The 11,352-nt window shown below is 34.3% G+C and overlaps 1 protein-coding gene across 2 annotated transcripts; it reads left to right on the forward strand.

The window, feature by feature from the left end:
- Positions 1-598: 598 nt before the first annotated feature.
- LOC145108869 (protein CHROMATIN REMODELING 5-like) lies at positions 599-10,873 on the forward strand. Of its 2 annotated transcripts, none has more exons than XM_079045957.1 (30): positions 599-762; positions 1,291-1,874; positions 1,967-2,034; positions 2,110-2,493; positions 2,602-2,826; positions 2,932-3,015; positions 3,620-3,679; positions 3,782-3,876; positions 4,044-4,095; positions 4,200-4,266; positions 4,426-4,519; positions 4,598-4,685; positions 4,773-4,907; positions 5,101-5,372; positions 5,479-5,572; positions 5,674-5,798; positions 5,879-5,942; positions 6,061-6,279; positions 6,359-6,601; positions 6,789-6,899; positions 7,671-7,757; positions 7,915-8,097; positions 8,198-8,278; positions 8,345-8,602; positions 8,709-8,867; positions 8,944-9,121; positions 9,202-9,383; positions 9,461-9,802; positions 9,888-9,981; positions 10,060-10,873. In XM_079045957.1, exons 2-30 carry the CDS (start codon positions 1,337-1,339, stop codon positions 10,455-10,457), a joined length of 4,980 nt encoding a protein of 1,659 aa, XP_078902083.1. In that variant the 5' UTR covers positions 599-762; positions 1,291-1,336; the 3' UTR covers positions 10,458-10,873. The 2 variants fall into 2 exon arrangements, with proteins under 2 accessions (XP_078902083.1, XP_078902084.1); XM_079045958.1 differs by lacking the exon at positions 599-762 and adding an exon at positions 808-827.
- The last annotated feature ends 479 nt before the right edge of the window (positions 10,874-11,352 follow it).

The raw sequence follows: 11,352 nt of genomic DNA on the forward strand, positions 1-11,352 counted from the left end.
AATTTACAAATTTAATTCAATAAATAGATAGAATTAAAATTATATATATATATATATATATATATATATATATATATATATATATATATATATATATATATTAAAGCACATAGAAAGTTTCAACAGAAACTTTCCTTGTTTATAATTTTAACACTATATTTTTACTTTTTTTTAATTTTGCCACTAAAGTTTTAACAAACTTTTTCTTTTTATAATTTTGCCCCTTTATTTTTATTTCTTCATATTTTTGCCACTAAACATTCACTTTTACTTTTTTAAAACCCATTTTCTTTATTATTTTATAATTTTACCACTTTATTTTTATTTTTTTATAATTTTCCCACTAAAATTTTAACAAACTTTTTCTCTTTATAGTTTTGGTACTTTATTTTTAAAATTAACTTGAAACTATCCCATATACCCGTAAGTCAAAATATGACCAAGTAATCTCCACCGTTGAACTAAAAACCGCCACGTGACCACATCGTGTCTAGGCGCTAACTCTCCCCTCTCCCCCAATTAAAAGGCTTTATATATAAAAAAATAATAAAATATTAAATAAATTGGTGTTGTAATAACTCTCTGAACAAAACAAAAGTAACCCTTCTCAAATTTCCCCCAAATTCTTTCATTCTTTCTCTCTTTATCCCCCTCTCCGGACGCTAATCGACCGGTAAATAGTTTTTGCTGCTGTTCCGCCGTCCGCCGGCGCGTGTTTGTTACCCGCGACGGCCTAGTGAGTACGATTGCTAACGTGCTAACGTGAGTACACACAAACGTAATCTGTCTATCTATATGAATATATGGAGTCTCTGTTAGTAACAAATGTGAGTAATCTCAAATGATGAATTTGAAAACCATCCAAGAGTCTCTCACTCACGCATCGGTTGATTGTGTTTCTCAACTGCTATCCGTGACCTAATTTAGGGTTTTTCTTTGTAGATTTAGGAACTTTCACGTGCCATGTCTTTTGTAATGGTTTTGATGCTCCGTGTCCGTAGAGTGACCAATCTATTGTTTATGCATCCAGACCAATTGGATTCCTCTTTTTTGGGTTTTCACATAGTCTGGATCGCCCTTTCCCTCCTGTTTACTTTTTTTAAACCGCGATTCACGTTAGGATATATTTTCCTGATTACTTCTTTCTGTTTGTTTGAGTGTCACCTGACAATCCATGAAGTCTTTATGCGATTAAAGTCTTCGTTTGGTCCTTTTCTTTAACTGCGGATGACATAAATTCTACATCCTTTGCTCATAATGCTGACTTTCAAATATTGATTGTGTGACTAGGTTTATGGAATGAAGAATAGGACTTTGGTTTGAGGTTACAGTCAGAATGGCCTTTTTTAGAAACTATGCTAATGGTACAGTTTCAGACGATGTTTTAAATGACAAGAGCCAGGGTAGAACTATAGAAAGAGCTGAGAGCATTGTAGGGTTTGCAACAAAGATGGAAGATGAGGATGATAATAGCTTATTGAATTTAACAGCTTCTAATGCTACTACAACAAGGAAAACAACTGGGAGATGGGGCTCAACATTTTGGAAGGACTGTCAACCCATGCATCAGACAGAGGAATCAAAAAGCAGTTCTGCTTACAACAATGAAAACGGATCTGGCAATGATTTGTCAGAAGTGGATAAGGCAAATAAGGGTCAAAATGTGGATGAGATGTTGTCTGATGATTACTACGAGTTAGATGGAGATGACCAAAGTGATTCAAAGCTGTTAAATAATGCAGTTGCAGGTGGTTATAATTCAATGCCACAACGGGGAGTTTCTGCCAATAACTTCAAGTCAAAAGATTCATCTCGGGGTGCATACGTAGAAGAAGATGCTGATTTTGAAGATGATGATGATGAGGAAGAAGATGGTAACTTGATGATATATTCATGTTTATGAAATTACTCCAATATGTGTACTTCTCTTAAAGATATGGACTTACATTTCCTTAATTTACTACAGAAGATGACCCTGCTGATGCAGATTTTGATCCTAACTTAGTCACCACAAGTGTTGGAAGAGGGAAGAAGGTTATTATTTTATTTGTACTTTATTTTGGCCTATCTATTGGGTTTCAGTAAACACTCACATATTCAATCCTTCAGGTGCATGATGATGATGACTGGGATGCTGAGCATTTGGATGAAGAAGATAACTCTGAGGACAATGAAATAGACATTTCAGAAGATGATTTTTATAAAAAACCAAGTGGTATACAAAGGCAGAAGCGAAAGTCTAGTAGAGAACCCAAACCTTCTACTTCTACATCTTTTGGCAGGAGGAAAAGAGGGAGAGCTTCATTTGATGAAGATGGCTCATCTCCAGATGATGATTTAGAAGAGGACTTCAAAAGTACAAGAAGGAAAAGTACAAAAGCTTCCGGAAGGATGAATGAAGTTAGAACTTCTACTAGATCAGTGCGGAAAGTATCATATGTTGAAAGTGAAAGTGAGGAGCATGATGATGATATCAAGAGAAAAGGCCACAAGGTGTGGATTATACATTATACTAGTCATATCACATATGGTGTTGTTTATTATAACTTATAAGCAATAGTTTACATAAAGCTTAATTTGTATACCCTTTTTTGAGGTAAGGAGGACATGGAGGAGGAAGATGGTGATTCGATTGAGAAGGTGCTATGGCATCAACCAAAGGGCATGGCAGAAGAAGCTGCACAAACCAACAAATCTACAGAGCCTTTACTGTTGAATCATTTATTTGACTCAGAGCCAGATTGGAACAATACTGAGTTTTTTATCAAGTGGAAAGGCCACTCACATTTGCATTGTCAATGGAAATCGTTTTCTGAACTACAAAATGTAAGTATTTGATATTTCTATTGTTGTTTAACATTGTGAATGTTATGATGTTATCATTATCATTCCCTTTTTAATCATTTTTGTTTCTGTTTGTGGTCAGCTCAGCTGAGTGGCTTTAAAAAGGTTATAAACTACACTAAGAAAGTTATGGAGGATATAAGGCACAGGAGAACAGTATCTCGTGAGGAGGTAATGGTGGCTTATGTATATTTCATGTTCTTAGTATTTTTCCTTCTCTTTCTCCCCCTTCTACAATAAAACCAAATGGGATTGTTTTATTTAGCTCTATCTTGAAGGCATGCACTTTGTTCTAGGGGTGAAATTTTTGATATGAATGAAGGAGAACAAGGCTTTAGTAGCTATATTGAGGATCTATAAATAAGTGGTTTTGATCTTATTCGGACATTATACTTTGAAAAATCCACCCATTTATAGCTGTGAAATTTGCTTTTTTCTTCAATGACCTTGCTATAATTCAATAGAATTTTCAAAATACAACGCCATAATTAGAAGAAATTAAAGCATGATGCTATAACAAACAAATCAATCAAAGTACACTACTATTTTTTACATTTGACTCGTTTTATGTTCTTTATGAACTTCATTAAACCAAAATTATCTATGCTTTCTTTCACACCCCGACATATTTTTTTGCAATGTGATATTTTACTTCTGTTCGTGTAGAGCATCACTTGATTATTTATTTTTTGCTATCAAGAACTTATAGTCTTATCATTCTATTTTTTTTTTTTCAAATGGACATGAATTTTCTTATTTATTTATTTATGGTTAGATCGAGGTCATTGATGTTAGCAAGGAGATGGATCTGGATCTTATCAAGCAGAATTGTCAGGTTTTATAGCTTATGCAATTTGGGTCATTCCTTATTCTCCTTTTACATTGCTCTATGTAATATGTTTTTTTATTTTATTTTATTTTAAATTGCACCAATTAGGTTGAGAGAATAATTGCTGATAGAATTGGAAAAAGTTCAGAAGTGCCAGAGTATTTGGTTAAGTGGCAAGGACTCTCCTATGCTGAAGCAACATGGTATGTGGACACAGTTAACTTCTATCATTCTATGAATCTTGATTTTTTATGATATGTTTATAGGTTTTATAGACACTGAAAAAGTAGGTTCAATTGTGCTATTTTTTTTCTCTACCCAATGAAAATGAGACACATCACATGCTTGTATTTATTTATGATATTTCCAGGGAGAAGATTGATGATATTGCTTTTGCACAAGCAGCAATTGATGAATACAAGGTAATGTTGTAATCTTAATGTGTTTCACTTTCAGTTCAAGAAGGATTATTTGGGTACCCTTTTTATTCCTTTATTGGTTTTTGATTTTTTTAATTTGGATGTAGGCTCGAGAAGCTGCAATTGCAGCTGCACATGGAAAAATGGTAGATTTCCAAAGAAGAAAGAGTAAAGGTATGCATTCTACTTTTTTTTCCTCTTCAAGATGCAGTTTTTAGTATTGATCATTTCATAACAACAATCTAAGATTCGGTTTCCTTCTTCAAAGACACTATTATCTCTAAATCAAGAACACAATCTAACATTTTTAAATCATTACTTTTATTCTTATAGCAAGTTTGAGAAAACTTGATGAACAACCCGATTGGTTAAAAGGTGGGAAACTAAGAGATTATCAACTTGAGGGCTTGAATTTTCTTGTTAATAGGTATTGTCATACAGATACCTTCATTTTATTTGTTTTATTTATTTAAAGCTATACTTATTAACAATATTCACAGTGCAGTTGGAGAAACGATACAAATGTCATATTAGCTGATGAAATGGGTCTTGGAAAAACAGTTCAGTCTGTTTCTATGCTTGGTTTCTTACAGGTATTCATATATCTTAATTTCTCACATGTTTCTATCAATTTGCTCTACAAAGTGATTAAAAATAGTTTTTTTTTTGGGTCTCCACAGAACTCACAACAAATTCATGGACCCTTTCTTGTTGTTGTTCCTCTATCAACTTTGTCAAATTGGGCTAAAGAATTCAGAAAGTGGCTTCCTGATATGAACATGATTGTATATGTTGGGACTCGTGCTAGCCGAGAGGTATGTTAATTGGAATTCATGATTCCATTCCATTGTTGCCAAATGGATGGAATTCATTTCCACTGGAATCTTCTATTGTTAGTTTGATTATCTTGCTTATGATAGTTTAGTATTAGGGGTAAATAGGTTGCTATTTCTTGTAGCTCAGATTATTTGTAAATTTTTCATGTGTTTCTCATGTGGTTGGTTATAGGTTTGTCAGCAGTATGAGTTTTTCTCTGATAAGAACACGAACACAAACAGTGGTGTCACTACTAAGTTTGATGCACTATTGACTACATATGAAGTTATATTAAAGGACAAGATGGTTTTATCAACAATTAAGTGGAACTATCTTATGGTCGATGAAGCACATAGATTGAAAAACAGTGAAGCTTCATTATATACATCACTCAAGGAATTCAGCACGAAAAACAAGCTTCTTATTACTGGGACTCCCTTGCAAAACAGCGTTGAAGAACTATGGTATGCTATTTTTTATTCATCTTTTATTGGAGCTGAGTGCTATAGCTTATATTTCATCTCATTTAATGATTTATACTTTTATATATAATGGTAATGGTAATGACAGGGCGTTGCTTCACTTTCTGGACTCTGATAAATTCAATAGCAAGGATGAATTTGTTCAAAACTACAAGAACCTCAGCTCATTCAATGAGATTGAGGTGCAAATTATTATACTTATACATAATTACATACATCCTTTTGCATTTAGTAAACCCTAAAAATGAGATGATATTTTATACTTAATAATTTGTATACATAGCTTGCGAATCTTCATATGGAGTTGAGGCCCCACATTCTGCGAAGAGTTATAAAGGACGTGGAGAAGTCCTTGCCCCCAAAGATTGAGCGTGTTCTCCGTGTTGAAATGTCCCCTCTACAAAAACAGTAATATTCTTTTTCCATTTCTACCCCTACTGGATTCTGAAGGGGTTCTATATCTTACTGCTTTATAATTTATTTGTCAGGTATTACAAATGGATTCTTGAACGCAACTTTCATGACCTCAACAAAGGTGTACGTGGAAATCAGGTTAGCCTAAACTAAATTTGAAAAGGAAAGAAAAATATTAAATTTCTTAGTGTTTATGTTTTATAGTTTAATGATGAATACATATTGACTTTGCATATCATCTTTTGCAAATGTTTAGGTTTCCCTTTTGAACATTGTGGCGGAGTTAAAAAAATGCTGTAATCATCCATTCCTGTTTGAAAGTGCTGACCATGGTTATGGTTATGGTGGAGACTCTGGTATTAGTGGCAGCAGTAAACTGGAGAGGGTAATTCTTAGCAGTGGAAAGCTAGTTATTCTTGACAAGCTTCTTGATAGACTTCATCAGACAAATCACAGGGTTCTAATATTTTCACAAGTATGAATGATTTTGCACAACATTATCATGAGTATTATATCAAATTATTAATATGTATATATATTTGAATGCATTGCAGATGGTTAAGATGTTGGATATTCTAGCAGAATACCTATCAATAAAAGGGTTCAAGTATCAGAGACTTGATGGAAGCACAAAGGCTGAGGCAAGACATCAAGCTATGGAGCATTTTAATGCAACTGGAAGTGATGATTTCTGCTTCCTTCTTTCTACTCGTGCTGGTGGTTTAGGTATCAACCTTGCAACAGCAGACACAGTTATCATTTTTGACTCTGACTGGAATCCTCAAAATGATCTCCAGGTTTATAAATTATAATTATCATTATGCTTGCTTCTTTTTTACTTATTTCAAACATTTTCTCTTTTTGAAAGTTTTCTGCAACTATATGTTATGTTTCTTTTTACTCATGTTTAAGTTTTTCTGTTATCTGTATATGTTTCTTGTTAATCATTTTGAAGATTTCCAAAATCTTATTAATCTTGTGTAGGCAATGAGCAGAGCTCATAGAATCGGACAACAGGAGGTTGTTAATATTTATAGGTTTGTGACAAGCAAGAGTGTTGAGGAAGACATCTTGGAACGTGCAAAAAAGAAAATGGTATGCTTCTTTAAGTAGCAATTTGCATAATCTGTTATTTAGTCTAGGAGTAAATTACACGAATCGTCCCTATGCTTTGGGGTAATATGCGTGCTTGGTCCCTAACTTACTTTTTTAACTCGGAAGGTCCCTACTGTTTGTTTTTGTTACGCGCTTGGTCCCTACTGTTTGTTTTTGTTACACATTTGGTCCCTGTCTTACCTAAAAAGACTATTATTTAAATAGGAAAAAATAGTGGGTTATGTAAGGTAAGGTGAAGGGGTGGAGTTGGGGGTGTGTTTATTTAAATAAATTAAAAAATCAAGGGCAAAATAGTCTTTTTAGGTAAGACAGGGACCAAGCGCGTAACAAAAACAAACAGTAGGGACCTTCCGAGTTAAAAAAATAAGTTAGGGACCAAACGCGCAAATTACCCTAAACCATAGGGACCATTTGTGTAATTTACTCTTAGTCTAGAATGATACATTATTTTAATAATGTGAACTGTAAATATATTTTTGTTTGAAGGGTTGAATGCAAGAAAATGGTATAATTTTGGCAGATTTTTTCAAAGTATGAAAAAAATTGGAAGCACAAAGGTGTAATAGAAAGAAATGAAAGTAGGATGCTATAATAAACAAGTAATTGAAAGTAGGTTGCCATTTCTTGCATTTAGCCTTTCTTTGAACAAGGTCCAAGTGTCAATATACACTTTTGCTTTCTAGAATTCTAGCTCTATGTGTGCTCTACAAAAATGCTTCTTTTTCTTATATTTGGATTTGTTCATTTCAGGTACTTGACCATTTGGTTATTCAGAAACTAAATGCAGAGGGAAGATTGGAGAAGAAAGAAGCGAAAAAAGGGAGTGCATTTGACAAGGTATTGTATTGATCACAAGTATGCATATGCATGCTTTTAGTAGTTAAATATATATATATATATATATATATATATATATATATATATATATATTATATTATGTGGTATGAAAAGAAGCCAATGAATTTTAAGGAGTCTCATTTTGTTATGGTTTCAGAATGAGTTATCAGCTATTTTAAGATTTGGGGCTGAGGAACTGTTCAAAGAAGATAAAAATGAGGAAGAAAGCAAAAAGCGGCTTCTAAGCATGGATATTGATGAGATTCTTGAAAGAGCAGAGAAGGTTGAACAGAAAGGTGCTGAAGACGAAGCAGGACATGAGTTACTCAGTGCATTTAAGGCAAGAATATATATCATGCATTTATTCTTCTAGCTGTTGAAAATTATCAAATTTCTAACAATAATAATATTTCATTTTATTTCCTCATTTGATTTGGCAGGTTGCAAATTTCTGCTCTGCTGAAGATGATGGAAGCTTTTGGAGTCGCTGGATAAAACCTGATGCCATCTCACAGGCTGAGGTAGGTGTGTGTGTACATATTATTATTATTTTTTGAGAATGTGATTATTTATTATAATAAATGTAGGAAGCCTTAGCTCCTCGAGCTGCAAGGAACAGCAAGAGTTATGCAGAGTCAATCCCATCTGAGAGAAATAATAACAAAAGGAAAAAGAAAGGTGTTGAATTACAACTACAAGAGAGAGGAATAAAACGCAGAAAAGCTGCTGCAGCTGCTGATTATTCTAGTTATCAACCACCAGCACTTGAAGGAGCTTCTGCTCAAGTCAGAGGCTGGTCTTATGGGACCTTACCAAAGAGAGATGCTACACGTTTTTTTCGTGCAGTGAGTCTCTCTCTCTCTCTCTCTCTATAATCTACACTGAGATTAGGTTAATTAATTCCTTTGAAGTGAAGAAAGACGAGCAATTAATTTAGTATTTGTATCGTAGGTGAAAAAGTTTGGAAACGATAACCAAATGAGATTGATAGCTGCAGAGGTTGGTGGATCTGTTGAAGCTGCTCCTGTAGATGCACAGGTTGAGCTTTTTGATGCTTTATTAGATGGTTGCAGAGAAGCAGTTAAAGGAGGAGGAACTATGGACCCAAAGGTTAAATTCCTTTCTTAAATTGCTCCATTAGTTGAAAGGCAACATGAATAGAAATGAAATTTGTTTTGATGTTTAGGGGCCATTGTTGGATTTTTTTGGTGTTCCTGTGAAGGCTGATGATGTATTGAGCCGAGTGGAAGAACTTCAACTCCTTGCAAAACGAGTAAACCGATATAATGATCCTATCTCACAGTTCCAGGCTTTGATGTACCTCAAACCTGCAACTTGGTCTAAAGGTTGTGGCTGGAACCAGAGTAAGTTTTACTTTCTTCTTTTCTCACTATGTAAATGGTTGTGGATGAATTACAATTACAATTACAAATTTCTTTTTCAGAGGATGATGCAAGACTGCTACTAGGGATCCACTATCATGGATTTGGGAACTGGGAAAAGATACGAATGGATGAAAAGCTTGGCCTTTTGAAGAAGATTGCTCCTGTGGAACTTCAACACCATGAAACTTTCCTACCACGCGCACCTCAATTAAAAGAAAGAGCTTCTCAACTTCTTCAAATGGTATCTTCTCTTGCCCTTTTTTATTCAGTTGTATATCCTTAAGATGCAATAAGTGATTTTTGTTTGTTTACTTTAAGGAACTTGTGGCTGTTGGTGGGAAGCCCAAAGGGGGACGAAAGGCCACTAAAAAGCAAAAAGATCAATTTCCAATAACCAACCCAACTTCTCACACTAGAGCCAAACAGTGGAAACCAGGAGAAACAAAACTCCCAAAAAATAAAATCAAAATGAAAGGTGGCAAGAAAAACGAGCCCTTGGTTAAAGAGGAAGGTGAGATGTCAGACACGGAAGAAGTGTATGAACAGTTCAAACAAGTTAAATGGATGGAATGGTGTGAAGATGTCTTGACTAAAGAGAAAAAGACACTCGAGCGCCTTCATCGCCTTCAAACCACCAGTGCAGATCTTCCCAAGGAAAAGGTACATTCCCTTTCCTTTTTCTTTAAGGGTTAAATTCTTATTTGAAAAGCTGGGGAAACTTAACTGAAATGTTTGTCTTCTTTAGGTTCTTTCGAGAATTAGAAATTATTTGCAGCTTCTCGGGCGAAGAATTGATCAAATTGTTATCGACCATGAGGAGGATCTGTATAAACAAGAAAGTAAGCAACTTTTTTTTTTTTCTTCCTCTTTATATTTATTTATTTTGTCCTGTGTAACAAACAAACAAATATTTTCAGAGATGACAACACGTCTATGGAACTACGTGTCAACCTTCTCAAATCTATCGGGTGCCAAACTTCAACAAATCTATTCCAAACTCAAACAAGAAAAAGGCTTGGCAGCTGGAGTAGGAGTGGGCCCTTCCCAAATCAACAGAGGAGGAGGTTTCAGAAATAACAACCAATCATCATCCACATTAGTCCACAAAGGAGGCCTCGACGCTGCAAAATTCGAAGCATGGAAAAGAAGAAGACGGGCCGAATCCGACCCAAACACCCACACCCACACCCATTTCCAAAGACCCTTTGCTAATGGGATCGGGACCCGTTTACCCGACCCAAGTATTGGAATCCTCGGGGCATCCCCATCTGATACCCGACCCGCTTTCGGTCAAAGACAAGGAGGCTTCACGTGAGTTATATATATATATATTTTACAATTTACACCTGTTTTCTTTTACATATCAGAAAATTCCTATTATTATTGGTCTCACCCTACCCTGGTTGCAAACCTTTTTATGCTTCTTTTTGGCTCGTGGAAACACATATTATTTTCTGAAGCCAAAAGATGGTGGTGGTGGTGGTGGTTAACAAAGGGTAAATGGAATGATGCAAGTGCAACCATAAAGTTTTTGGTATTTTTTTTTATTTTTGGCGTAAAAATGTAGGCACTTGGTTCGGATCTCTCTTTCTCTTATATATAGTGGGTAGTTCACGCTTAACGGATTTGGTAGCTCCATTTTGAGATATATAGAAAACAGTTTTATGTATCTCTGAAATTGTATACTATCACGTTTTTGGTTAACCAATTATCAGTCTCTTTTTGATGTTACTAGCTTTTATAGTATGCTTGCAGGAGGTTAGAATCCATAAATAATATTTACCACTCACATGTGAGATGTCACATGCTGGCTGTTGGACCAGTGTATTATTAATTTATTAACCTTTTTACTAACATTGTTACAATTTTTATTTGTGGTATAGATATATACTCACCTTTTCTATTAAGTCATACTTTCAGTTTTTTCCTACTTAAGGTATTGTATATTTGAATATTATATTATAGATATAAAAGTTCTTTTATGTATTGATGGTATTGCTATTATTGACTAGATTTTTCAAAATAATTTTATAAAAGAAGAAATGAAAGTAGTATGCTATAATAAGCAAAATCAATGCAAAAGTTTTTTGCTACGATGAAAATTGCTATACTAGGTGCTGAAGAATATATATATATATATATCCATATTTTAATAAAAGAATAGTTTTGATCTCCATTTGATATGTGTCACTCTAATACAACTTTTTATT

This window comes from Lactuca virosa, chromosome 4 (assembly GCF_052849685.1).
Source record: "Lactuca virosa cultivar CGN04683 chromosome 4, Lactuca_virosa_CGN04683_v6, whole genome shotgun sequence".
Classification (NCBI taxonomy): domain Eukaryota; kingdom Viridiplantae; phylum Streptophyta; class Magnoliopsida; order Asterales; family Asteraceae; genus Lactuca; species Lactuca virosa.